General features: G+C 31.6%; 7 protein-coding genes across 18 annotated transcripts in view; 3 read left to right on the top strand and 4 right to left on the bottom strand.

Moving 5' to 3' along the window:
- Positions 1-300: 300 nt before the first annotated feature.
- LOC122630646 (deoxynucleoside kinase) lies at positions 301-2,081 on the bottom strand. Of its 2 annotated transcripts, none has more exons than XM_043815378.1 (4): positions 1,924-2,081; positions 1,221-1,420; positions 890-1,139; positions 301-766 (listed from the first exon to the last, which is right to left on the bottom strand). In XM_043815378.1, the coding sequence occupies exons 1-4, from the start codon at positions 1,934-1,936 to the stop codon at positions 435-437; spliced, it is 795 nt and encodes a 264-aa protein (XP_043671313.1). In that variant the 5' UTR covers positions 1,937-2,081; the 3' UTR covers positions 301-434. The 2 variants fall into 2 exon arrangements, with proteins under 2 accessions (XP_043671313.1, XP_043671314.1); XM_043815379.1 differs by having other exon boundaries at positions 1,221-1,336; positions 1,924-2,076.
- Positions 2,082-2,361: 280 nt separating this feature from the next.
- On the top strand, positions 2,362-4,810 carry LOC122630641 (cyclin-dependent kinase 9). Of its 2 annotated transcripts, none has more exons than XM_043815368.1 (7): positions 2,362-2,540; positions 2,636-2,720; positions 3,428-3,518; positions 3,600-3,766; positions 3,842-4,083; positions 4,178-4,325; positions 4,406-4,810. In XM_043815368.1, the coding sequence occupies exons 1-7, from the start codon at positions 2,434-2,436 to the stop codon at positions 4,712-4,714; spliced, it is 1,149 nt and encodes a 382-aa protein (XP_043671303.1). In that variant the 5' UTR covers positions 2,362-2,433; the 3' UTR covers positions 4,715-4,810. The 2 variants fall into 2 exon arrangements, with proteins under 2 accessions (XP_043671303.1, XP_043671302.1); XM_043815367.1 differs by having other exon boundaries at positions 3,588-3,766.
- Positions 4,811-5,613: 803 nt separating this feature from the next.
- Positions 5,614-16,970, bottom strand: LOC122630638 (SPARC-related modular calcium-binding protein 2). 7 transcript variants are annotated; one of them, XM_043815357.1, is made up of 11 exons: positions 16,829-16,970; positions 16,419-16,604; positions 12,818-12,977; positions 11,917-12,288; positions 11,561-11,785; positions 8,334-8,414; positions 7,878-7,958; positions 7,566-7,799; positions 7,314-7,486; positions 7,063-7,228; positions 5,614-6,984 (listed from the first exon to the last, which is right to left on the bottom strand). In XM_043815357.1, exons 2-11 carry the CDS (start codon positions 16,524-16,526, stop codon positions 6,899-6,901), a joined length of 1,686 nt encoding a protein of 561 aa, XP_043671292.1. In that variant the 5' UTR covers positions 16,527-16,604; positions 16,829-16,970; the 3' UTR covers positions 5,614-6,898. The 7 variants fall into 7 exon arrangements, with proteins under 7 accessions (XP_043671292.1, XP_043671298.1, XP_043671296.1 ...); XM_043815363.1 differs by having other exon boundaries at positions 8,334-8,384; XM_043815361.1 differs by lacking the exon at positions 16,829-16,970 and adding an exon at positions 15,722-15,923 and having other exon boundaries at positions 16,447-16,578.
- A 24-nt stretch (positions 16,971-16,994) lies between these two features.
- On the bottom strand, positions 16,995-19,527 carry LOC122630648. Its single transcript, XM_043815383.1, has 4 exons — positions 19,456-19,527; positions 17,974-18,069; positions 17,614-17,744; positions 16,995-17,355 (listed from the first exon to the last, which is right to left on the bottom strand). The coding sequence occupies exons 1-4, from the start codon at positions 19,525-19,527 to the stop codon at positions 16,995-16,997; spliced, it is 660 nt and encodes a 219-aa protein (XP_043671318.1).
- LOC122630645 lies at positions 19,456-21,076 on the top strand. 4 transcript variants are annotated; one of them, XM_043815375.1, is made up of 5 exons: positions 19,456-19,583; positions 19,650-19,814; positions 20,158-20,281; positions 20,351-20,501; positions 20,590-21,076. In XM_043815375.1, exons 1-5 carry the CDS (start codon positions 19,573-19,575, stop codon positions 20,982-20,984), a joined length of 846 nt encoding a protein of 281 aa, XP_043671310.1. In that variant the 5' UTR covers positions 19,456-19,572; the 3' UTR covers positions 20,985-21,076. The 4 variants fall into 4 exon arrangements, with proteins under 4 accessions (XP_043671310.1, XP_043671311.1, XP_043671312.1 ...); XM_043815376.1 differs by lacking the exon at positions 19,456-19,583 and having other exon boundaries at positions 19,592-19,814; positions 20,590-20,806; positions 20,878-21,076; XM_043815377.1 differs by lacking the exon at positions 19,456-19,583 and having other exon boundaries at positions 19,592-19,814; positions 20,209-20,281.
- Positions 21,077-21,203: 127 nt separating this feature from the next.
- On the bottom strand, positions 21,204-25,161 carry LOC122630637 (protein kintoun). Its single transcript, XM_043815356.1, has 4 exons — positions 24,595-25,161; positions 23,298-24,524; positions 22,813-23,231; positions 21,204-22,736 (listed from the first exon to the last, which is right to left on the bottom strand). The coding sequence occupies exons 1-4, from the start codon at positions 25,117-25,119 to the stop codon at positions 22,355-22,357; spliced, it is 2,553 nt and encodes an 850-aa protein (XP_043671291.1). The 5' UTR covers positions 25,120-25,161; the 3' UTR covers positions 21,204-22,354.
- A 1,275-nt stretch (positions 25,162-26,436) lies between these two features.
- Positions 26,437-27,253, top strand: part of LOC122630643 (uronyl 2-sulfotransferase-like) — a 4,354-nt gene continuing 3,537 nt past the window's right edge. The window contains exon 1 of the mRNA XM_043815370.1: positions 26,437-26,685. Coding sequence (XP_043671305.1) covers positions 26,503-26,685 — 183 coding nt within the window. The 5' untranslated portion in view covers positions 26,437-26,502. The remainder of the gene's footprint in view (positions 26,686-27,253) is intronic.

Below are 27,253 nucleotides of genomic sequence, written 5' to 3'. Positions count from 1 at the left end.
TGTCAAAGTTATTAAACGACCCGTGTGTGTTTATATTACACGTTTATATTATTCGATATCAAAATTTCAGTGTTGTAATTTTAAATCAGAATTATTTTTAATTTCTCTCACGTTACGTCCTTTGTAATTTTTAAGCGAATATACTATTATTTAAATTATGTTAATTACTTGTCTAAAAAAAAAAAAAAAAAAAAATTATGAATCCAAGGTAGACAAATGGATAGTTTCAAAATGTTAACTTCAAAATAAATGTATTTTCGTTATAAATCAAAAATATTATATTTCTTTTAAGTACTTCTATTTAATAAGAGAAAATCGATATTGTATTTATCATGAAAATTCACATTTTTATATTATACTATGTATTTATAACAAGAAGGAAATGAGATACTAAGTATTTGGTACAATTAAATGCCGAAAAGAATACTTATATATTATTTACATATATCTACTGTTTTTATTTCTTTTAATCCATGTGTAGCTGAGATAGTTGTATTTGCAGTTATTGTGTCATTTTCACCTTCTCTTTGTTGAGTAAAAATTTTATTTTTACATTTATCAAATTCAGCTACCATCTCTTCAATGCTTTTATTTCCATCTAAGACAATAACTGGTGCTGGCAAAGAGAACAAGCTTTGGTATAGTAGCCATTCGTCATGTATTTCATGAATTTGTTTCAGGTATTCCAATGACACAGAATTTTCCTCTTTACGAGCTCGTATACGCATTCTTTGGTAAACAATTTCTGGACTCGTCCTTAAATATACTGTATAATAAAAAAATAGTATTGATTAATAAATATAATAAATTACAGATAAGTTAAAAAAAAATATCTTTATTAATTCCACGTAAAATAAATTTATCTTATATTTAAAATAGACAATCTTACTTATTAAATCTGTTTCTATGTCAGCATTTTTTATACACCAATCAAACCATTCTTCTAATACAACAATTTCAAAATCTTGTAATATCTTATTACGTTTCATATTTTCTATAAATAATCTTGAACAGTAAACTGATCTCTCCATGACTTTATAAGGTAATTGTGTCTTATAAGTATGCAATTGGAGCATCGTTAATTGTACATAAGATTGGAATATACAAGCATAACGCCTTGGATCCTTATACATGATTTCCTAAAAATTTAATTATAAAATTAATATCATATGTACACAATATATTTATGGCATTTTATTGATAATATTAATATGACTTACTAATAAATTTACTCCTGCAACATTGCGCCATAATTCAACTGGTTCTTGTAAAACAACTGTATTGTCATAATTTTTAAAATGATTTAAAAATGTGGTTTTTCCACTTCCAATATTACCTTCAACACAAACAGTAAATGGTCGTTTGTAATTCTTGCAAGGAGTTCCAGACATTATTCCTAATATATTATTAATTCTTCTGACTAAAACAAAACGATTATTTTGTTTAAATAGACGTATTCTACAATTACATGCCGCACATTATATTATAATATTTAAATCATTTTTAGTATTATAAACATATAGCATATATAAAAGATATATATTTAAACAAAAGAAGTTGATATTCTAAAATAACATATTAACCTTTTATATATAATTAAAACAAAATTTTTATCAAAGACAACATTAAAAATTAAATAAGATTAAAAATTCACTTTAATTACGATAGTACACAAAATCAGTACGATATATTATTTAAAAGTTACACTATTTTGTACGTTTTTAAACAATAATATAAACCAGCTGTGAATAAATAATAAATTATTCTATGTAATTTATCGCGCTGAATTTATGGCGCCAAAATACTGTATCTAGAGATTTTAGAAAGTAACTAAGTTAGTGAGAAACAAATGATATGATATTTTAGCATGGTTAAATATATAAGTACATATTAACAATGATCGTTGAATATATCAACTCTTACCTAAAAGACCCATTTTAGCAATTATATTAGTGTTATTAATATTACATATTTATTTTCACAAAATTATAACAAACAATTGCACGTTATCATTAATCCAAATGACCATTATACTTCGCGTTGTAATGCGCAATGAAAGCTTTAGAATAGTTTATGATGAATCTACAATGTCGTAAAGGTGAGTACTCAAAGAATACATCTGACAATTTTCGATAATAGTAATAGATTCATTTCATAAATATAATCCCTTAATTTTTATTATCGTAAAAAATAATGTGATCATATTAGCTTTTTACAATTAATAAAGTGTTTTTAATAAATCTTAAATTATACGGACCAATCAGAATGGAATATTTTTGTCCAATCAAATAAAAGATTATGGGGAACTTAAGAGCCCTCTATGAGTAATATTTAATTTTTAAAACTATAGTTGTGCATCAACCATCGATGCTAAGAGTGTTATGATTTAGTGCAGAAAATTTTATATTGTTTTTTGTTCGACCAACAAAAAATATGAATACAAAAGAAAAAGAAAAGTATATCGAAGAATTTGATTTTCCTCATTGCGATGAATCTTCTAAATATGAAAAAGTTGCGAAAATTGGCCAGGGTACCTTCGGGTAAAGTTTTTTCATTTTGTTGTTTCAATGTTTAGGTTGGGTTATGTGTATTCATTAAAACCGTTTAATATTTTTTATTTTTTATCGAATTATAGAGAGGTATTCAAAGCGAGGGATAAGAAAACTAATAAAAAATTCGTAGCTATGAAAAAAGTTTTGATGGATAACGAGAAAGAAGGGGTATGTATACAAAGAGAACATTCTAGATTCATCATTTTTTATTTTATGCAAAAATATCGAAAATCTTTAGGATAAGCATTTCTTTTTTTTTTTTTTACTACTAATAATTATTTAGAATATTGATACATATTTATATCAGAAAATATCCTTTTGCTTATAGTTTTCTATTTTAATAAAGTAAATGGATAAATACGCATCGACTCTTTGCAGTTGTAATATTTTTAGTACGAGTAACTTATTAGTTAGAATTACTTTTCCTTAGACATTAAAAGATGTAAGCTCAAACAATTATCACTGTATGAAACCTATAAAAATAATTTCGTTTAAGTTCTGTTAACTTCTATTAAATTCTATTTTTTTTTTTTTTTTAAATTTATATTTTTGGTTTTAATTTCATATTAAACAATGTTTTCATTTATATTAGTTTTAATATCAATTAAAGAATTAAAGTGCTTCATATCTGGAATATCCTGGACTTTGATTACAAAGAATTAAAATATATTAACAAATATATAAATGTTTATTTTATAGATTCATATAATTGCATGAATAAATAAATAAATAAATAAATGTATGGCAAAATAAATTTATTTCTGCTGTATAAACGAGTATCAGAAATGTATTATATCAATATATTTATAAATAGTTCTATATATTCAGATATTTTTATAAAGTATTAATAAATATGATTTTATTTTTTCTTTCAGTTTCCTATAACTGCACTAAGAGAAATAAGAATATTACAGTTATTGAAACATGAAAATGTAGTTAATCTTATAGAAATTTGTAGAACAAGAGGTAAAAAGTTTTCTTTTATCATTTTTCTTTCACTTTTTATATATCAATGATCGTATAAAATATAACTAGGAACTTTTGCAGCAACACAGTACAATCGATACCGCTCTACTTTCTACCTTGTATTTGATTTTTGTGAACATGATCTAGCTGGTTTGTTATCTAATGTAAATGTTAAATTTAGTTTAGGAGAAATTAAGAAGGTCATGCAACAATTGTTAAATGGCCTCTATTATATTCACAGTAATAAGGTAAGTTTGTGTACAAATGATACAACATGGATATATCAAATAATGAGAAATTCATAATTTATTATCTCTTTCCAGATTTTACATAGAGATATGAAGGCTGCTAATGTTTTAATTACAAAAAACGGTATACTAAAACTTGCTGATTTTGGTTTAGCAAGAGCATTTAGTGCTAATAAGAATGGTCAACCAAATCGTTACACAAATAGAGTTGTTACTCTTTGGTACAGGCCTCCAGAATTACTGTTAGGAGATAGAAATTACGGCCCACCAGTAGACTTATGGGGTGCAGGATGTATAATGGCTGAAATGTGGACAAGGTATGTATCTTAATTAACGAAATATGGAAGATACCTCAAATTAGTTTGTGTGTATGTAATGACAAGTGTGGATTTTATTCCAATTAATTTGTAGATCGCCTATAATGCAAGGTAATACGGAACAACAACAGTTAATATTAATTTCACAATTGTGTGGCTCTATAACGACAGAAGTTTGGCCAGGAGTAGAACGTTTAGAATTATTTAACAAAATGGATCTTCCTAAGGGTCAGAAGAGAAAGGTAAGCTGAGATAATTCAGGAAATAATAAAATATATATGATTTAAGATTATATTGCATTAATATTAATTTTAATTTTTAGGTTAAAGATAGACTAAAACCATATTTAAAAGATCCCTACGCTTGTGACTTATTGGATAAACTTCTTATTCTTGATCCTAGTAAAAGATATGATTCTGATTCTGCATTAAATCACGACTTCTTCTGGACAGATCCAATGCCTTGTGATCTAAGTAAAATGTTAGCCCAACATACGCAGAGTATGTTCGAATACTTAGCACCACCAAGAAGACCAGGTCATATGCGACATCCTCATCATCAAGTGCCAGGTGGTCCAGCAAAACCTAGTTCAAGTATGGCCGATAGTGGATATCAAGATCGAGTTTTCTAAATAAATTAATAGGAGCAGCATGTGTAATAATGAATGCGTCCCATAGCATTTTTATTTTTTAGTCCTTTTTATAAGAATATAATATATTCAATATTATTCATTATGGCCTGGTGGCCAAGTAAGAGGACTTGATTTTACAAAATATAAACATATAAACTCTTAATCTTATAACTCATAAATTAGTTACAGTCTTTTTTAACTTAAAATAAACTTAATCTAGTTTCGTTTAATACATTGTTCCTAAAAGGAACTCTTTGGTACTTTTAAACATACTTTAAACTTTAAAGTACGTTTGATACTTCATATCTTGTGACATGGTTTGTTAGTTTATATTTTATTCAAGTGATTCTGTTTCTATCATACATTTCTTTCAGTATTGTCCCTACTTTGTTTTCTTCGTTCGATAGCTTAAGAGTTCTACTCTTATTTGACTGTAACCACATTCTTCGTCATGTATCAAATACGCTTTCAACTTCTTTATTCCTATATGTAAATATTCTGATTTTCTCAATATCATTTTCGATCTTTGTCGTTCAGTTTTCATTTTTTCCTTTTAAATCTCTTTCATTATTTCTTTTATTTCATTTAGATCGTAGATCATTTCTTTTACACACGCCATTCTTTTTTTCTTGTCCTTTCTTCGATACTTCTTCTAACTTTGCAATCAGTATTGTAAAAAGTTTTGGACTCATGTGCGTCCTTCATTTATTCAGAACTTTTCTGACTTCTCCTATTTCTAATCTGTTTTCAATTTCTATGTAAATTTCTTTCGTTCTCTCAATCGTCTTTTCCTCTTCTTATTCCTGTTTTTATTATTAATTCTCTTAGTACTCCACTGTTTACTATATTAAATGTTCTTTTTAAATCTGTGAAAAATTTTTCCTCTTTTTTTGTTTAACTCTTTCTCTATCATATGCTATTAGATCTATATGTTTTCTATCGTACTTCTGTTTTTCCTGAACCCTGTTTGTATCTTTAGTAATATCCTTTTCTCTTCTATCTCCTCCTTTAGTCTGTCATTTAACATCATTATATATATTTTACACCCTGTGTTTAGTACTGTTACGTTTCTATAATTGCTGATTTCATCATAAGAATATAATGTATGATAACTTATACAAGAATGTAATATATGTATACATGTTAGCTATACCACTGCGTGTTTATCAAATGAAATTGCGAATAAAATTGTGAAGAAGTTGTTAAGTTATAAAAGTGTTACATGAAATTGAATGAAAAAATTGTATAAATTGTGTGTGTGTGTGTGTGTGTGTATATATATATATATATATACGTATGCGTGAGCGTGTCCATATAAATTTGTTATCTTTTGTACGTAATTATGCTCTGATAAATGCATTATTCTTTGTATTTATATTTATATATATACTCTATATAAACCTGTGCTCTCATATCCAAACAAAACGCACACACATATTCAAACGTAAGTTAAACGATGTTGTTTAAAGATCTATATAAATGTATAAAGTATATTTAAATTTATGGTTTTATTCTCTAACAATAAGACTCATCACAGTCCATAATCTGATGTACTAATATATAATCTCGCGTGTTGTTGTTGTATTTGTAAAAAGTCTCGTATGATTCACTGTATTATACGGATTGTCGGACTATTAATAATGAATCGAGATAAACGTTCGAATCTTCTCGGTTCTGATGTTTCTGTGTTCATCTTATCTTTTATGATAATAAAAGAAGATCTTGGATATGTACCTAGATACTATTAGAATAATATTACGAACAGTATCTATATTTTTAAGACAAGTATACAAAAATATATTCACAAATTTACCATTGTTGTTTATCCTTGAAATTACAATTGATTTTTATATACAATGTTTTTTTTATTTTGATTTACATTCAATTATCCCTTAAAAGTAATTAAAATGAATATCTCGGATAAAGTAATAATTGCAAAATAAAGAATAATTCTTTATCCCATTGATAGATTACCAGCGATTGATAATATTATGTGAAAAATGTATGAAATTCTTGTTTATCGTCAAATACGAAGTAAAAGCACAACGTGAAATTAATAAATGATCTTTCCAAGTTTTCAATCTCATTTTCAAATAAGTTCTATGACTGAATAATACTAAATTATTACAATGCCTTTGCATTGCATAGATTAGATGATAAAGTATGTATCACAAAAGGTTTCTATTAATCGTCGTCATTGAGAAATTGATCCAATGGATTAGGACCCATCCTCTTTGGCTTGCTTGTAGATGATTTTTCCGGATTTTCAGCTAATAAATATATTATTGAGACAATAAAAAAAAAGTTATCATATGTTAAAAGAAAAGATTTTTGATACAAAAACTTACATGTTACCGAATGTTGAGCATTCAGGCAGCTCAACCATTCCGTCATACTGATTCTTCTGTCATTATTAATATCACAATACCTAGGCAATTTTTTACCACATTTACGAAGCAACCTATTGTTGGAGACCATGATGCGAAAACTCTTCCATTCTTTTCTTTCTAAAATCTATTGGTAACATTTCATTAAGTTAAACATACGTTACCATCGGCGATGTATCACGAAGAATAATAAATAAAAAACGATTACACACCTTATTCTTGTTTTTATCGAGCATTACAAAGTGCCATGTGGCTACTTGTTCTTCTTTGGAAGCTTGCCAATTGGCTGTTATCTCGCTCGAATCCGTACTAGACGCTTTCATTTTCTTTTGCATTAAATCCATCAAGTCTCGTAGGAAAATTTGTTTTTTCAATTCGGGACATCCTAATTAAAAAAGAAAGAAAAACGACTTGAAATAAATCGCAATTGTATTGTTAAAAAAAAAAAAAATAAAAATATATACCCTTCATTGGTCTGCTAGGTGTGGGTGCTGGATTACAATTTGGTGTACTGTCTTTCGAAGATGTTCCAGGTATAGGTTTCCCTGTATCTTGATAAACGCACCAACAATAACCGGAATAACATTGTACTCGATGGTATCTACCATCGGGTGTACATTGTGGTATATAAAATTTTTCTTGTGAATTTTGTCTTTGATCTTCCAACACCGATCGCCTATCCGATATACAGTCAGTCGCTGATGCATTATCAAAATTTATATTATTAAAATTAAACAAAAGGAAAAAGATAAATGCGTGCTCGAGAAGAAACGTACCATCGTTTTCTTCTTTGGTATCGGCTGGATTATCGTTAAACGTAGGCCTTGAATGTACAGGCGAGGAATTACCTTTGAGTACTGAAATAATGTGAATCAAGTTGTAGAAATATATAGTATATTAGAATTTAATGGACTCAACACTTTTTTGTTAGTCGTTTGTTATTTTGAACAAATTACATATTTACATATTTACATGGAATTTATTACGACTACAAGTCGCAATAAATTGCCTGGATTATCGTTCGTAAAAAATGTTCATTTTTAAAAAATGCACAAAAAGGATATATATATATATATATATATATATATATATATATAGATCCAAATGAATGTGGAGATAATGTAGAGAATTTCATGAAATTAATATCTATTATTACGAGTGATATTCGAGAAGAGACGAAAAAAGAAATGCGATAATATTACCCCAAAGGACATTACAGGACTGAAACTCACCTTGATCAGTGGCCTGTGTCCTCTGGTCCTCGGGGACCTCGGGAGGATCTGCTGCGGAGTTCAGCGACAAGAACAAACGTACTAAATGATAACAATGATGTCACTCAGCCGACCGGCTTTACCTATATATGTACAGTTTGCTTTGCGTCATTCGCGCACCATTGCTCAAAAGCATAGCAGCAATTCGTAATTTATAAGGGGTAAGGGGTTGGTGGAGGAGGAGTAGAACAGAAGAAGAGAAAGAAGAAGAAGAAGACATAGTAAAGTCGCATGCACGCACGGATCATGCTATACGCATATTTTTACTTTCATTTTGTTCACTTTGCGATCGTGCAACCCATCGTCTTCGACGAAACAATGTATACGATGAAACATTTTATATCCAAATCTTGACAAATAAAATGATATTTTTAATGATTATTAAAAATTTCCTTTTCGTTCGCGCCCCTTATCGTTCTATTTCAATCTCTTTTCTCAATTTTGTCTCGACCTCAAAATAAGGTATTTATCGACGAAAGACCTCGCGTGGGTGTAAAAACTTGAGACGACAACGAGAAGAGAAGAATGAGGAGGATAGTTTTAAACAGGCGCGTATTACACGAAGTCAATTGCTTCAATTCCTTCCAAAGCGAGAGCAGCTACATACGTGTGGGCAAACTTCCTGCAGAATTTGCGAATATTAAACCTTAGCGACGAACTATCTAGCGGGTCTCGCGTTTACGATATATCCTGTCTCGGAACGGCATTCTTAATTTACGACGCGACTTAACGTTAACAACTTTAGTCTTATCCCTCGTTGACAGTCGATACGCGTATCAACGTAGGTTCTTGCATGTTAAATAATGCATACCGAAGATCAATGAACCGCCAAGTAAACGAAATCACATTTTCCATTTTACATCGTGCTGGTATCAATAGAAGCTTTCAAGCAGATTAGAATTAGAAATGAAGCATGATATGTATATGAAAAGAAACATGCATGCACATTCCGAGCCTGCCTATCCTATCAACGGGAATTATTTTTTTCTTCCTCATTGTTGCACATGTGTCGTAATAAAACAAACTTTCTTTTATTTTCACGAAGCTAAGGAGAAGGAGGATTATCTTGACAACGCAAACTGTATCACAACAATTCTCTGTTTTTTTTTTTTTTTTCTTTTCTTTTTCTTTATCGCATACTACTTCGAATATTTCGATACAAACATGCGAGACGAAGAAAATATATATAAAGTTGTGTGTGTGTGTGTGTGTGTGTGTGTGTATGCATATCTCTATTTTTAACAGAGTACGATAGGAAGAGAAAAATGTCGAAAGGGAGAAGGTTTAAACATCCTATCAGTGAAACGATCTTTTCTTTGTATGTCCAGCATATCAACGAATGAATCTTCACATCCTAAGTTCTATCGTAATTAGCTAATTGTAAGACATGACGATGTTCAACGATAAACTTTTAAGATTTCTTTTTTAGTCAAGGACGAATATGAGAATGACAGTCTTTTCTTGATAAAGCGTAAATTTATGTTCTTGCTTAATGATTAATTACCGTACTGCACTTAAGGATCTCGTTACCGTCCACATGAAAAATGATCGTAGTTCGTTTTTCTTTTTCTTTTTTGTTTTTCTACCACGATCGGTCCAAAACGCAGCAGTATAATCGCCCGACGATTTTTCCGACGATGATAATATTTCACCCAACTGGCCAATCGTCGTCGTATTCCTCCTTCTCCTGATCTTCTTTTACCCCCATCACCTTCTTCGTAGAGGTGCACGTTAATCGTAATTTCAAACATATATTATTAGATCTTTGTCGAAATAGCAGAATATACAGGCTGTTTACTTTAACTTGTAATGTTGCAATATCTCGTGATGGACCGAACCTATCAAAAGAATGTTTTTACAAATATTGTTCGGTATATCATCATATTATATAAATTATTTGCAATTCTGATCAATAAGGAAACACCCTGTATGTATATACATATGTATTAGCTAGATTCTTTTTTTTTTTTTTCCATAGCAATTCTATACGAGTTACTAACTTCTTTATTCTTCGAAGAACACCTAGCCGATGTCAAGTTTAAGTAGAAGTAGTATTTGAAGTTGAATCTTCGATCAATTAATACGACAACGCTGATCGGAACTCTTACTGAAATCATAATGAAAATAAAGAATTTTGTAATTTATATAATTTAGGATTAGTATTATAAAAAATGAAAACAAAAAATACCTACCTCTTTCGTCGTGACGTGTTTCCTGTTTCGTTTCTTCATCTTCTTCGCATATTGTTCCAATATTCCTGTCATTTAATTATCAGTTATCTCAACCACGTATCATCCCTTTGAAGATAGAGATGATTCTAATAACGATAACGATACTATCATTCTGTACCTAACTACCCATAATTATGAAAGAAAATATCATATGCAAAGGTAACGAGATCCTCCTTTTTCCATTTTTTGTTTATCTAAAGAACAATGCGATCTAAAACACGGGTGATAACAAATTGACAAAGTAATGGAAATACTAAGTATTAAAGTTTCAATATATACTATAGAGATATGCTGGACACCATTGTATTTCTTTTGTCAAGAAACATTCACATTTAATTTACTAACTTCTGACGAAGTCTACGATTATGAAACCATTTAAGTAATGTACTTCCTGATATAGCAAAGGATAAATGTCTAAAGAAAGATCAAACTTTGCTCTCTTGCAGTTTCGTATTTCGAATAGTAACGTGATTATATACCAATAGAATGATTCATCATGCGTGCGTGACTAATGCGAGGAAGATTTCGACCATCCATTTAAGAGAAAGTGAGAGAAAGAGAGAGAAAGAGAGAAAAAGAAAGAAGGAGAGAGAGAGAGAGAGAGAGAGAGAGAGAGAGAAAGATGGAGAGAAGAAAAAATAAAATAAAATAAAATAAAAGAACAAAAGAACTCTTCGCTTGCAAGCATCAAAATGAAAACGATAATGAATTTTTAGAGAACCCATCGATGATGACAGGTTGAAAAAAAAAAGGTGGAATCGTGCAGAGGATATTCCACGATTGCTCAATGCGCTTTAATCGGCCCGCATTCAGGACAAATCCGTAACGACAGAATGATAAGAAGAAAAAGATGAAGATGAAGAAGAAGAAGAAAAAGAAAAAGAAGAAGAAGTTGAAGAAGAATAAGAAAAAGAAGAAAAAGAACTAGGTAAAAGGTGGTACGTGTAAAGGACTTACGAGTGAAATCGTTGGCCAGGCAAGCACCCCATTCTTGCCTCGAGAGTTTGAGATCTCGATTGAGATCGCAAGTTCGGGCGAACGTGCGTGCACATCTTTTAGGTCTAACTGCTTTTTTAGCAAGCTTTCGAAGTTCCTTGTATTCTGCTCTGTCCAAATAACCATCTCCATCTTTGTCTAAAGTAGCAAATTTCCAAGACAATACGCGTTCCACGTTTTTGTCACCTGCGAACGAACGAACGAACGAACGAACGAACGAATAAATGAATGAATGAATGAATGAGATATTCGAAGGTACAATAATTAAAAAAAAAGAAAAAAAAAAAATTAATGAATTCAATAAATTATTGACTTACCAGTCGCTGATATATTCGCTCGTTTATATTCGATCCTAAAATTCTCTATGAGATTATTATTAAACTTGGATTTTTCAAGACGATCACATGTATTTCGATGTCTACTGCTATACTGTCTTCGTTCCTTCCAATTAGAGGAACGTCTTCTCTGTCCACTCCTAGTAGCAACGGCTGATCTGGAAGCGAGTTTCTCGCATCTCGGTCTTTGGTGCCTCACCGAGGTATCCGGCAGTGGACGTCCTTGCAATGTTACGCACCAGCAAAACCCGGTCTCCATGTGGCATTGCACCGGCGCATACGTACCATCTGGCCGGCAAACCGGTCGTGATCCCACTCGTGACGATAGTCTCGCCGAAAAGCATGGCGGCATTTCTAAACAAATTCGTTAACGTTTTTTATTCAAATACATATATACATAGATATTCGCGGAAGAGCTCGCGATATGATGTTATCTTCCTCGTCGATTAAAACGTATTTCGTTGTATATAATTATTGACAATTTATTCTTTCTTTAAAAGAAAATCAATAATATGATCGTGTCTCAAGCAATGCTAATGCTGTGTTGCTACCTTTCTACGAGTTTATTTAACTGAAAGTCGAATAGAGTCAAAGGAAAAACAAAACGAAAAAAATAAATAAAGAAAAAAAGGAAAAAGAAAAGAAAATAAAAAGGGTTCACGTGTGACCATCGATAATTATACTTTTGTAAGGATTCAACTCGTCGATCTCAGGAGGATTAATCGAAATACCTGTTTCACCCGAAAAGCTTTTTACGGACAAATCCAGTACACACGATGACGCAAACTCGTCCGATCGTTTCTCATCATCCCTCGTAGTTTTCTATATTTAACTATGATCGTGTAAATGTGTAACTAACTAACATTTTCAATGTTATACGAACCTGGACAGGGTCCGGTGTGTTTAATTAGGACAGATACACCCTGGCACTGCTTCGAAATGACCTGACACTGACTAGGATACGTGACACCGTCGCTTCCACATACCGGCGCACTTTTATCGTCATCCATCGTGCACTCGGCTATTCTCCTCCGGCATTGTTCCTACGATAATAGAATTATAAACGAAAACGCACATCCAAATCTGATCTTCTCTCAATCTTCTACAATTAATTTCTATACGTCACTCTAATTGATTGAACAATTTTAGATCGAACTAATCGTTCTTGAATTTATTATTCGTTATAAAATCAATCAATGTAATTCATGATTGATGTTTTCGCAAAAAAAGGAAACAAAAATAATCGTAAGCTGTCTCATACTTAACCGAGGAGTTTCGCATACCATTGAGCACGTAAAACGAAAGGAACGGAAGAAAAAAAGAGGAAAAAGAGGAAACAAGAAAACGAAGAAAAGGATAAATGCTGACAGAGAGTAGCTGGCAGTGAGTATTCGGAAGGAACTGTTTGTACGTACTATAGGAATGCATCAACGTGCGTGTGTCGTGAAAAGCAACAAGAAAGAGAAAAGGCCTCGTAAGACATTGGCTGTCTCCAAACAGGTTTCTTAGACGCTTTCTGTACCTGATGCTCTCCGCACCGCACCGCACCGCACCAAACTATACCGTATCGTACCGTACCGCTGCGGGGTTCACGGTCTCGCATCAATTATTATTTCTGTCTCATCATCATCATTACTTCTTTATCTTACTATATATTATAGAAAGAGAAAAATAATTCATGAAAAACTATAGTAAAGAAATTCTTTCTTACTAATTCATACACGATTTTACTTTTTTATAGCGAATATATCAAATAGACATTTGTCGACCTTCGAATCTTTGAGAGTATATTCCCAAAAGAGACGTTTACATTTGTTTGGTAGAAAAAAAAAAAAAAAAAAGAAAAAATTCTTTGGGAGTCTTGACTTTTAGACTCGTTAAAAATAAAAAAATCGATAGGTCTTCGACTGTATGAAAAATTTAATAATAATAAAAAAAAAAAAAAAAAAAAAAGGAATAAAGAGAAAAAAGAAAAGAAGATAGGCGGAGAAAGTAAGTACCGATTATATGGAATTCGGGGACATAACTGTACGAACGTGTTTTCGTTATCGAGTCGAAGCAACGAACGAAAAGGCAATCAAAATAGAATACATTAAAAAGTATTGAGTTACTTCTCTTTCTCTTTCTTTGATTTCGTTGTAAAACATACGCTAACAATTTATAAACAATCGATTGAAGTGGAACGACTAGCTTTCATATGGTTTTATCATAATTAATTTGATATCAAGAGAACGTAGAGCAATGTTATAAATAACGACGAGTTTCTCTTAACGAGAATAGAAAGAGAGAGAGAAGAAGGATCGCGAAGTCGAAGATTAAGATATCAATACGGAAATTGATTGAACTCATAATTTACTTGACGCGTACGACGACGATGGTAGGAGAACGTGTTTCTAAATGGCAATAAGCCTCTTATAATATCTTACGATTCGATTATATTTCACAAGCTGATTTTATTCGCGCACATTTATTTCTAACGTAAATAGAAGTTTATTCGTCGAAAAGATAATAACTACTAAGGAGGTTTTATGTAATTCAGTTATCATTCGGTCGTCGGTACGAACGAACGAACTTACGTACGTATATATATACATATACATATATATATATATATATATATATACATATATAAATATATATACATACATACTACATAAGCCTCGCGCTTAATCACTACCAGAGACGTACAAGGCGCCTATTATTAAATGTAAAACACGCTCTTTAAATGTTCGATCAGCAGTTAGAGGTACCGTCTTTTACCTTTCTTTTAAACTAATAACAAGATCGTTAGCAAACAAAGGACTTCTTGTTTCACACATGATAGGATAAAATATTTTCTTGCTTTAAAATTGTTATTAGCTATATATGTATGTATGTATGTATGTATGTATGTATGTATGTATGTATATCGTAGAATGATAATTTATTTAACGTTCGCGCATAATTCGTTCCTAATTACACGTAGATCCGATAAATATGATAGGTAAAGCGAGAGATATTTATCTTAGTTCGATATAACCGAGCGTAGTATCTCGTCGAAAACGTGTAACGAGTTTAGTCCTATCTCGAAGATGTACAAAGCATATATCATTAAACAGGAGGACAAAAAAGAAAAAATACTTTGAGCTTTAATCTGGCCGCAGATATTTGCCTTACTTTTCTGCTCGCAATCAGTGTAAATAAAACGCGTACTTGCACGTCGTGCGTTAGAACGTTAAAAGAGAGAATGTTGTAATCTTATAATAATTTTCATACATACGCCTCTCTCTCTCTCTCTTTCTTTTTCTCTTTCTCTGTCTAATAAAACGTTCCTACATTTCATACATTAAAGATTATTATTTATTTTGCATAATCATCTGTTTTCTTAGATATCACTACTTTCAACACACACACCGACATATATATATATATATATCATTTTTAACATCGAACATTCTGAAAAACTATTTGATCGATTCAATAGTCATTCGAAATGACTGTAAGACGTTTGTGTGCTGCGCACATTTAGCACAACAGATATCACCGCTTGAGAGCACGATAAGTGTACAAGTTATGCATTGCATAGAATAACGGCTTCAATTATCTGAGGCGAATAGTCGACGGCGAATTTGCAAATGCTTTCTTTTCTTTTCTTTTCTTTTTTTTTTTCCCAAGCTATTAATTGAAACGTTAGAACGATCTAATTGTTCGATGACTGTTCGTCTATCTTCGCGATGAATCCTTTAAAAAAGATATCGTCAAATTTCGACAATAATCATCGAACTAATAAAAGAAATTTTCATAATACCTTAGCGGAAATGATTGAATTAGCGGCGACATAATGTTGAAGGAAGATCGAAAGTACGGCGAGGCGAATCGTCAGCATCAGCATCGTGTCCTCGAAGGCAGATGATCGCGCGTCTTCGAGGTCGATCAGGATCAGAAACACTATTCCGACGAACACGCACGTGCACGCACACGCTCAAATGCATTCACTCGTTCCTGTACTCCTGCAGACATATGCTATCCTCTTATTCATTATTTTGTCTATCACTGGACACGCGAATAACTAACAGACAGACACTCCCTCTCTTTCTTTCTTTCTTTCTTTCTCTCTTTCTCTCTCTCTCTCTCTCTCTCTCTCACTCTCTCTTTCTCTCGTTCTTTTTTTCCTATGTTATATGAAAAATAAAATTTAACGATTTTTCATCAAGAAATATATCTATTTATATTATCTATATATAAACTTTGTCACTTTTTAAATTCGAAAATGATTCACTGCTCGAGATTTGAGTCGATGTGACGACAAGTAAGCGTAAGATCGGTACTTAACGGGACCATCGCATGCCTATTCGTGGCAAGTGCTGTCGGGCGACTAACACTTGCCACTTGCTTACTGCCGGAGTAACCTGTCCCGGCTTTCAACAGCGACGGCTATTTTCCTGTGCTTGCCTGCCTGCCTGCCTGCTTAACTTGCTTGCTTGCTTGCTTGGTTAGTTGCTTGCCTGCTTGCTTGCTTGCTTGCCTGCCTGCCTGCCTGCTTGGCCCGGCCTACCCTGGCCTGTCCTGTCCTGTCTGCCCGCCAGTCTGCTTGCCTGCATGCCTGCCTGCATGCCTGCCTGCCTCTAAGCTCGTTCTTCGTACCGTTCGACACACCGATCCAATTACCTCTCTTTTACCAGCTGCCAATTCTGTTTGCCAATTGGAAAAGAGTGACGAATGATTTTCCAATGAATTCGACCTTCCAATGTGCTTTTGTTTCTTTTAATTTTTTATGTTTCCGTTCAAGTATATGAGAAGTTAATATATAATAATATTATATGAATTTATATTAAAAATAATATATATGTGTGTGTATATATATATATATATAAATCCATATAAATGATCTCTATAAATAAGAAAATAAACTTACGATTGATTAAGCAAGGAATTCTCGGTAAACATTTTTTAAAATTCGCGATCCATCTTGAAATTTATAATATTCGAAGCATGGATAACCTTCGGGCAGATGCGTTTCACGGTCAATCTTTTTTAAGGAAATTATTTTATTCTCTTCGTCTTCCGATACGTTCCAGATGTTACGAAAATATATAGTAGTATCCATATCGGTTTTTCTTAAAATCGACGAAGACCATATGCACGCGTGTACCTAAGAAGATAAATGAACCAGTAATACTTCCGTGAAATTCATTGTGCGAGTGAATAGAATTGCTTACAATAGTATTAGAAATTCGTGAGCACGAATTTATCGCATCGAAGATCACGCTACATGCTCTGGCTATACGCATCTTTGTTTTTTCTTCACAATAGTCTGGTTTTTTTATTGCGTCATCTTCAATGTAATGATCTATGTCGTCTAACAAAACTATAGTAGGTAATGAAACGAACGTGTGTAATTCTGCTAGCTGTGTTACCAAAGATTTATAATCCGATAGATATCTACAAATTCATCGATCGAAAAATTGAATATTTTTACATAATTTATTCTAATTATTTCAAAAAAAAAAAAAAAATATATATATATATGTTTTAGAAAAAGTTATTTGTAGTTAATTGTAATTTGGAAAAAGAAATTTGTAAGTAAAATTTCATTTTCACATGTATATATATTTTGTATATATAAATATATCACTTATATTGTCACTTCAAAAAAATTTGTAGTTATAAGCTTGAATTGAAATAAAAAATTAAACTTACACAAACGTAATCAGTTTATAAGTGAAGTATGTCGAAGGGTTACTTTCGTGACAAGAGGAAGGAATTTGTTGTAAAGGTATTGGTGTGATATAAAAAACACGACGACCTTCTTCTGCCCAATAAATGGCTGCCTGTTAAATGATACAATTTAAATACTATGCTTTTCTTTATAACTTATAATATAAATAAATTTATAGTATTTGATGGAAAAAATATCTCTACTTATACTAAAATATTTGATGTATGTAACGTTCACAGATTGTCGATACAATATCCTTACTTATATATTAAACTATATATCTTCTTCCTCTTATTTATATATTTTTTATATATTAACACCAAGTAATATGATTTACATACCTCGTATAAGAATGTCTTGCTTAATTCTGCTGGTCCATGTAATAGCGTTGTTTTGAGATTTTGTTTTGTCGCAAACATAATATCTTTATTTGACATCTAAATAAATCAAATATTCAAGAACAATATAATGTAGAAATATTCAAAAATACTAAAGTATCTTTTACAAGTAATGAAACAGTAATAAATAAGTTACATCAATGTACAAAATATTAATCATTTCTATGTAATCATATAAAATAGTTGAATAAATAAAAAAAGAATAAAATTTATATAATCAAGATAATATGAAAAATTTTTTGTTAGATTAAGTAATATATAATCATGATCACACACAACACAACATAACCAACAATCGATAAAGATATTTATAAAGTTATTAATTTAGTAACCTCACTTTTATCTACACTTTTACATTACTTACATAGCACTGTAATGACACGTTTAGAACACTTTCTTTTTTTTTTTTTGTAATAAAATAACGATAAAGCACTGTAAAAATTAATGTGTAAAATTACGAAAAGAAGAGTATACGGAACACATACGAGTTATGACTTAAAGAAAAAACCCGCGAATAACAGAGTCAAAAGAAATACACAAAGAAAAAAAAAGTTAAAATCTGAATGATAAATCTCACGTTGATATAAAATCAATAATAAATCTTTTTGTATGTTTTACGTAAATTTGATAATAAATAATACAAAGTTATTATGTATTTTTGAAAATTATAATCAAATCATTACGAGTATGATTCTTTTGAAATATAGAAGTAACTTTAGTTTATCACGTGATCTCTTTCAAACCCGAGAGAGAGAACGGAAGTTTGTTTAACAGATAATAAGCAATTACGTTGTAATAATGTAGTATGTGTATACACATATACATTCTATAATGATTTACACACTGTCAATCGAATATGCACATAGTAATAACAATAGATGACAACGCCCACGATAAATTTCCGAGGCAAGCCCTATTAATCCGTCTCTTCGAGTAGATCGTAAGAGACAAAGACGAAGAGTGTATTCGTGTCAATGTATGTATATAGGGTAGAGCGAAAATTTTTTATCATCAATAACGTCTTATTTTGAAAGTTATATCGAATAATTTTTCAAATAAAATATGCGTACTATTAACAATTAATATTTACGATAAGCGAGAAAACTTCTTGATCGACGTAGTACTTTCAAAACTTTCGAATTACCATACAAATTTTAAATGATATCAATTAAAAAAAAAGTCCATCATAAGAATGTGTTTTGTCATTATAAATATTTCAGTGAATAACAAATGAATATCGTAATACGTTCTACGAGTTTTATATTTTAAATAAATAATATGAATTTTAAATGAGGGAGAAATTATTCGGTAAAATTTGTAGTAAAAAAAAAAAAAAATTTTGAAAATGACAAAAGTTAATTTTTCACCCTATATAAGGAAATGTAAAGCGATGAGTATTATACTGTATTGAAACGACATTACTACCATGACTTTTCTGCTCGATTGTGTTTCACTCAAGAAGGCGATCTCGCGTAACGTATTACGACGTTCGATCATCTAAAGACTAGACAAACCCATGTACTATGATCTTGCCTATAAAAGATGTTGCAAAAGTAAGTGAGCCTTAGTAGTACTTACAAAAGAGAGATGTCAACATCCAAAAGTAGTTCTCTTTTAAGACTTAATCAAGAAAGTCGGCATATTACCGACGATTGGCAAACTCGCGAAACCGATTCGGAAATAAGCGACAATGATTTCATCACGAAGGGTGCATTCCTTTTAACACCTAGCCATGACTTCAATATAGAAAAAGCAGCGGCCATTTGTGAAAAAATGAACTTCCGGTAAGAATGAAAATAATAATTACGAAAAAGAAAACTTTTTTTCTTTAACGATTATAGATATGGTATTAATTCTTTTCCTCTTTTTTTCTTTCTTTCTTTTTTTATTTCATGAGTGGATCGTTTCATTTCTTTAATCAAATATTTTAACGTGTCAAACGATCAATGTGGTTATTCATTTCGCGCGTTTATGAAAATAAAAGACGATCGTTTACCGCGATCTTTAATAGCGCCATATTCAAAAAAAAAAAAAAAAAAAAAAAAAAATTAAAGAAAAGAAAAGAAAAGAAATGTTCAAAAAAAGAACATATGAGAAACATCAAAATCTTATTATCAAACGTTTCAGTGGAGCATTTTCTTTAACAAAAACAGCTACTGGAATACTTTTTAAATTTAGCAACACTGATGATTATCATGCAGTGTACAAGAAAGGTTTTCACAAAATAACTGGTGCACGTTTTTACAAGAAGGTAAAACTTGTACAAGTTTATACTATATATAAGACTATTTTTCAAAACTAATAATAATTTTTACTGTAGATTGCTATACCATGTAGACCAGCAAAGACGTTTACCGTATACGTTTTAGATGTGCCAGAGGAATTACCAGAAGATGATATCAGACATGCTTTATTTAAATATCGTTCCATAGTGGAAGTAACAAGGGTACCTTTAGCCACTGGAACTGTTTGTAAGTTTAAAAAGAAACCTTCTTTATCGTTTGTAGAAAAGATTATTATGTTATTTCCAAGCTTTAAAATTTTTATCTGATGATTTAGTAAAAGCCATCAATGATAGATTAAAAAATGAAGCGCAAACTGTAAATGAGCCAGCAACAATATACACAGGACCACCTGTTATACGAGTTACCCTTGCCAGTTTGGAAGAAACTACTATATTGCTTAGTCAAGGATTAGATTTTTACGGAGCAACTTATTTTCCTACTGACACTCCATTTACTTCATCACAATCTCTTGTAAAATATAAAAGCAACAGGTTAATAAACTATATCTGTGTAAGTGCGAAGATATCATATTTAATATTTTCTAAATATCTATTTATTTTAGATGGAATGAACTTTCATCAGTCTATCCTGGCCAAAGAGTTAGAGATTTACTACCAGTCTTTGATAATACTGGCTTCGATAAGATTCCACCACCTACGAGTCGTATGATAAAACCACCAAAAAATTGATATAAGAAAAATAAAAGCATTTTTGATATAATTTTGCTTTGATGTTAATTAAGTCTCAATAAATATAATAAAGACAAACAAATTAAATCGTTCTTAAGTTTTTTGTTTTGTTTTTTTTTGATTTTTTTTCTTTTTCTTTTTTTTTTTTAAATTTTTTACTGTCTTTTTCTACAACTAAATGATATTAATACAGGAATAGTCGATTAAATACTATAGGTTGTATTTTAATATTTTCGTGTGTGCCAGTTGCATAAGCAACGGAAATAATTTTAAATAACTGCATATTATCCTGCTTTGCTCTTTGTGCAAGCAGCTATTTTGTGAGTTTATGTGTAACATAGTCAAAGATATGTGATCGAAGTAATAGGACTAATTATCCTACTTAATTTCATCTTTCTTCTAATGTGTATAAAATATATGATATCGGCATATAAATCTGTATAAGAGCTACGATAAGAACTGGTGATTTTGAAATTTCGTACTACGTAATGTGACTTTTGGTTTTACGCTCCTTTGTTTATAATTTCACCTGCATGATTTTTCTTTTTAGTTTTAAAAATATTATATAATACAACTAGATCCATAACAAAAAATAGATCAAGAAAATCAAGTCATCTTAAAGATGCTTGAGATGTAAAAATTCATTAATTGATTGAATTGAAATATATTTTTAAAAACACCTATGTAATAAATTTTTCTTTTATCGAAATATGAAGAATAGTTGCATTATATAATCACCTAAAAATAAAATGTAGAGATAAAAAGGTTCACATCTATATCTTTTTAGAGATTCTCTTTAAAACATACACACTTCCTCGTATAAAGTATACTTTTTAAATTAAGTGCGCAAGGAATATATAATTAAGTAATAGATAATGACACAAAAGAATCTTCATGTATCTTATACAGAAGATAATTCTAAAAACATATGCTTATCTTTCAGTAAACAAAGCATAAGATGTAATATATAATAAAATATAATCATAACAAAATCTTTTCAATCACATATTATCGCGTTTCAATAGCAATCTTAAACTTTAAAGTACTAGTACAGTACTAGACTTTAAAGTCTACATTAGAGCAGATATTTCTTAATAATTTTCACGCAACCATTGTTTTTATTATAATACTTTTTTAGACTTAGAATATTAAAAAATTTTATCACATTTAATGTGGATTTTTGGAAACATTTTTAAAAAACATTTAGTGACGAATCGATTGCTATTGCAATCGTTATAATATTACGAACAACGTATTTCTATCGTTTGCTTAAAAATGGAAATTTATCACACATGTTACCTCTCTCTCACTCTCTCTTTTTTTCTCTCGATGTGTGCGTTCGTGTGTGACTTATATATCAAGATCGAATATTAAGTCATTTTTGAATTCAGCTTGATCTGAATTTTTAACCGCTGTTTCGTTCGTGTCTTCTGTGCTTTCCTCTTCGATGCTACTTTTACGTTTTCCCGAAAGTATTTTTTTAGATTTTTTCAATTTCTTAATTTTAATATAAGCCGATTTCTGTTTACCCGAATGTTTTTCACGACTCAAAATGGATTTCACATTTTCAGAAATTTCTGTTTCTGGTGTTGCTTTCGGAGTAATCTTATACTTATCACGTTCTTCCGTTTCAGAATTTTCGCTTTCGCTTAATTTACGTTCGTGAGCGCGTTTCTTGTTTCGCAATTTACGTTGATTCTTCTTTCGTTGACCAAGAATGCTAGAGTTAGATCTGCAGAATTATATTTTATTATTTATCATGTCCATTTTATTCGTCTCTAACGAGTTCTCTGATAATGTGACATTACCTGAATAATTGTCGAGATACAACGTTGTTAAATCGTACAGTCTTTTTCAGACTACAGCACTCTGACTCCGATTGAGGGTCGTGAATTGAACTGCATGAAAAATCTGCAGAAGAAATAGCTACACCATTTTCGTCTGCACTCGATTCAGATACAGAACGTGAAAAATCATGAGTACGATGCGATTTTAATATCCCTTTCGACATACTACCACTACTACTTGGTAATTCGTCTCCGCTACTTTCCGAAATCGATCTTGACTTTATTATACCTTTCCTATTTTGACTCACATTATGCTGTTCGTCTTCTTCATGCTCGTCATCAGAATCCAACTGATTCGAGCGAATATTTATGATGACAGATCTATCTTCTTTTTGAACATCGACTTCTACTGGAACCTCAGTATCTTTCTCCTCTGTATCCTAGGAGTATATGTTCAATGAATCATTCAAATGTATATGTAATATAACGAGATTTAATTGTCTTACCATTAGCTCCTTTAATCTATTTTTGAATGACAAGGTGCCTGACAATTCTTTCCTTTCCATGAACTCTTCATTAACACCGACAAAATAATAAGATACATTATCAGAATTATTTAACTTAATACTAAATACAAGATTATTATCCCATGGTTCAATGACAAGCGAATCTTGTTCTATAGAACATTCTTCTAACTTAAAACATAAAGAATAGTGCTGTGGGAAAAATCCTGCACCCACTGAAGCAAGTAAAATATGTATTCCTATGTTATTTTCTAAGATTCTATGTTGTATGGAATCTGGGTCAACATTCTTAACATTGACTGTAAAAGCTATTTGATTGTCATACATATTACAGGCAAATGATGGCAGTGTATATTTTATATCAGCATTCATAAAGGGCACTGTAGTTTCTAGTGAATTAGTAGTAGTCCGCAACACATTGTCATCTGGAGTTTCACTGGTATTTGTTGATATAGTTGTTGAATCCATTGGAATAGTTTTTTCTTCTAACACTAAATTTGAAAGGGAATCACTCATAGTTGGCTCCATGGTAAATAAATTTTCACTTAATTCGTTGGATACAACAGGTACAAAGCTATTGCTATCACTATCCACATCACTATCTTCTTTCTGCGTTTCTTCTAACATCACTGATTTACGAATGACTGGTAATACTACTGTTAATTTTTTATATTTAGGATCAAACTTGGCATTACCATGATCTCCGTCAACGCTATATGGCAGAGGTAATTGTAAGAAATACTTGGCTGGTTTTTCGCTCTTCAAGTAAAGAGAGCGTTCTTGGATATCTAGCATAGCATCAGTTGCCTTTCCTAATAAAGGCAAATCTATAACGATAACTAATTTTTTAGGAATAGTTGCATACATCTTTGCGTCTCTACTGTCAACAAAATCTTCCATGTCAATATCCGTTTGATGTTTTATCATGAATTTTGGAGCGACATATTCCTCGGTCTCTGTTTCTAATTTAGAATCATTGTTCTTATAATAAATAGTTTCAGGTGCTGCGCGTTTTGGCTTCTCCTCTTTGTATTTAAAATGTTGCTCACGACTCTCATCGTAACTGGACATTAGTTTCTGATAAATTTCCGGGTCCATATCTAATGACTCTTTGGGCGATTCTTTCGACTGTTTCCTAATCACGCTTGGATGAGAGATGCCCTTGAAGTTCATTTTAGGAAATTTAAGATTCTTCCTATCGAGCTTTACCTATAAACACGATAAATAACAACTGACAAACCGAGTCAAAATACATTGGTCAAATCTTGGAAATACTAACCTTAAAATTACCCTCTACACCATCCATCGCAGTGTTATTAACGATGTCACGGAATCTAGTATTCTTCGATGCGAGGTAAATCGTGTCAGGATGAAACACAACATCGAAAACCAAGCAACGAACGTTCTTTTTATCAAGGTCATCGCGAGGAGGTATCAGGGTATAAGGAATTGACCATTGTAAACCACGGTGACCATCCTCGTAGGAAGGATGACTCGTAGGTCGTGCGACAATGTCACTTTTACTAATATTTAAAAAACATTTCTTCTCTCCGTTGACACTAGTTTTTATGACGTAACCAGGCTGGGGGTTAACGAACGTGACGTCGACGCCCCGTTCCTTTTCCAATTGAGCGATTTCTTTTTCATAAATCTTACGATTTTCTGGATCGGTCACTTCTTCCGCGTATTCGATAAGTAATTTACGAAATTCCTCCTTTTTCAAGCACTCCGTTATATTTTTTAATTCTTCCTTAGTAACGTCCAAATCTTCCCAATCTCTTTTACGTGACTCGTACGCGTCCATCTTACGAGGCGATGCGCATTGATGCGCGTGTTTACAAATAAACTTGATGATGGAAGAATCCCGAAGCACACATATACATACAAAGTATACCACGTGGATCGCTGGCGCCACCATGCCGGCCGGCTGACTATTCTGACCAATCACAGACGTTCACGTTTTCAAACGTCGCGCGGTATAAGGTTATCCGCACTTCTATACGAAAGTTCCAGAAGTTACCTTTAGAAACGTACGATAGTGTTGCTAATCGATCGTAGAAGCTACTACGAGTTAAACTATATTTCATATATATAGGTCTAACGTACTATTTCAAGAATTAACGATATTAATAATAATTTAATTTCGATAAAGATACATAGTATATTTTATCGATTTAAATCGATTTTATGACAACGAAGTAATATCGAATCCGAAGGAAATAGTATCGAATCTCAATGAAATAACAGGAACGATGTAAGTGATATATCGTTTTACTTTTAATAATCAACGAAGTCTCTCGTTAATAATCGTTGCGTGAGAGATTGCATTACTTTCTTCTAGTATTACAGAGTTTACAAATACATTTGTAAAATGACGGTAGTATACTGTTGTATAACACGAACCTAATGAGATCTATTCGAAATTGTTACTCCTTAATTTCGTTCCGCGAGAATATAAGGAAATAAATAAAGAGGTTAGATGGTACATATTCTATAGTACATACGTCATAGAAATCATAACTATTCGTCATAGCTTTCACCGGACACATTTTTATTCGTATCAGTTGCTATAAGACTTTCTCAATCGTATATAAACGTTCTTTAGCTCTAATAAAAGTTTTATTGCTTTCCTTTTCCATCCGTCCACTTACATAAATTTTATATCAAAATGAACTTTGTTACACGATCAATAATTTTCGTTTTTCTCTTATCTTTATATACATACGCATATAAAAAGATAATTAGCCGGTGAAAGGAAATTCAATCGAAAAAATCCTTTAGAGAAGATTCCAGAGTTTAGTCAGTGCGAAGAGAAGGTGATGACATCGAAGGACGATTCGTTTGACATTGAAATATTAAAAGTATCTGTTGCGACGATAAGCCTAGCTATTATTTTATCTTTTAGTCGAATCTCAAATCAGTTTTGTGATTCGAAGAAAAGACTGGTGGGGAACCCTTGGGTCTCTCTTATACCGAAGACGTGGGGATCAGCCAATGCGAAGTCTCTGACCCACTGACATTCTCTTCAGTTACTCGGTGGACGTACACAGAAACACGGATGATCGAAATAAGAGCTCGAGGAGTCATAGGGCGATCAATTTTTTTTTTTTTTTTTTTTTTTTTTCTTTTAATATAAACGTTAGGGTGTCGTAAATCGTATAAACGTAAAATCGTATGATCGATCGTGATGCGTGTCTATCGTGGTTTTCTTCCTGGTCTTTTCGTTGGTGTTACTCTCGTGTTCGTCCTTCTAAATTCAAGGTCAAGTACGGTCACGCTCAATTCTTCCGCCGATGTCACGATCGAACCTCGCGATTTCGACAGAGAGGATGCACGTTTCGTCGAAAATTATGGATTCAATATTAACAAGGTGATCAGACAAAGGACAGTTTTATTATTAAAGATTACGATTCCTTAAAAATGTATACAAATATTTGTAATAATTTTAAGCTAATTTGAAACGTACGTATCACGTAATACAAGCCGATGTCATTTCAAAGAAGTCACGATTCTCCTCTACTCGACTCTGCTACAACAGAGGAACATGTCTCCAGTGAAAGTGCATCAACATCGGATGCAATCGCATCGAGGCGATCTTCTCACGAGTTATACGTTTCTTTCTCACGTTTCTAAGGTGTAGATCTCTCGAATTGCAAGGCTACTTTTTCTTTCTTTCTTTCTTTTTTTTTTTTCTATACGTCCTTCTCTCATCGTCTTTCTCTTCAAAACAATGTCTGCATTTTTAACAACGTATCTATCTATCGGACGTGTTCATCGAATGAATCAAATCGAACTATATACTTTCTCTCTCTCATCGTATAGGTATGTTTACAAGTAAACCGGTTTAAAAGCGGAAACATGCGTCATTTATCGAAAATTTTCTCGGATATAATTATTGACTTTATTAGTAATGAATATTAAAATTTTCAATAAAAAAA

The sequence above is a fragment of the Vespula pensylvanica genome, chromosome 7, assembly GCF_014466175.1.
Source record: "Vespula pensylvanica isolate Volc-1 chromosome 7, ASM1446617v1, whole genome shotgun sequence".
NCBI lineage: Eukaryota > Metazoa > Arthropoda > Insecta > Hymenoptera > Vespidae > Vespula > Vespula pensylvanica.
This window is presented reverse-complemented; position numbering and strand designations above follow the sequence as displayed.

Coding starts and splice junctions, on each gene's coding strand:
- LOC122630638 (XM_043815357.1), bottom strand. CDS start 16,526: ATGCAGGCAGGCATGCAGGCAAGCAGACTGGCGGGCAGACAGGACAGG. Junction 12,978..16,418: donor GCAAGCAAGCAAGCAAGCAG/GCAAGCAACTAA, acceptor CTATTATCGTAG/GAACAATGCCGGAGGAGAAT. Junction 7,487..7,565: donor ACCTAGCAGACCAATGAAGG/GTATATATTTTT, acceptor TTTTTTAATTAG/GATGTCCCGAATTGAAAAAA.
- LOC122630637 (XM_043815356.1), bottom strand. CDS start 25,119: ATGGACGCGTACGAGTCACGTAAAAGAGATTGGGAAGATTTGGACGTT. Junction 24,525..24,594: donor GTGTAGAGGGTAATTTTAAG/GTTAGTATTTCC, acceptor TCGTGTTTATAG/GTAAAGCTCGATAGGAAGAA. Junction 23,232..23,297: donor ATAGATTAAAGGAGCTAATG/GTAAGACAATTA, acceptor ATATACTCCTAG/GATACAGAGGAGAAAGATAC.
- LOC122630645 (XM_043815374.1), top strand. CDS start 19,618: ATGTCAACATCCAAAAGTAGTTCTCTTTTAAGACTTAATCAAGAAAGT. Junction 19,815..20,157: donor TGTGAAAAAATGAACTTCCG/GTAAGAATGAAA, acceptor CAAACGTTTCAG/TGGAGCATTTTCTTTAACAA. Junction 20,282..20,350: donor GTGCACGTTTTTACAAGAAG/GTAAAACTTGTA, acceptor TTTTTACTGTAG/ATTGCTATACCATGTAGACC.
- LOC122630641 (XM_043815367.1), top strand. CDS start 2,434: ATGAATACAAAAGAAAAAGAAAAGTATATCGAAGAATTTGATTTTCCT. Junction 4,084..4,177: donor ATGGCTGAAATGTGGACAAG/GTATGTATCTTA, acceptor ATTAATTTGTAG/ATCGCCTATAATGCAAGGTA. Junction 4,326..4,405: donor CTAAGGGTCAGAAGAGAAAG/GTAAGCTGAGAT, acceptor TTTAATTTTTAG/GTTAAAGATAGACTAAAACC.
- LOC122630646 (XM_043815378.1), bottom strand. Junction 1,140..1,220: donor TTGCAGGAGTAAATTTATTA/GTAAGTCATATT, acceptor TTAAATTTTTAG/GAAATCATGTATAAGGATCC. Junction 767..889: donor CATAGAAACAGATTTAATAA/GTAAGATTGTCT, acceptor TTTATTATACAG/TATATTTAAGGACGAGTCCA.
- LOC122630648 (XM_043815383.1), bottom strand. CDS start 19,527: ATGATCGAACGTCGTAATACGTTACGCGAGATCGCCTTCTTGAGTGAA. Junction 18,070..19,455: donor AATCGAGCAGAAAAGTCATG/GTAGTAATGTCG, acceptor TGATTTATTTAG/ATGTCAAATAAAGATATTAT. Junction 17,745..17,973: donor GCAAGACATTCTTATACGAG/GTATGTAAATCA, acceptor ATCATTTAACAG/GCAGCCATTTATTGGGCAGA.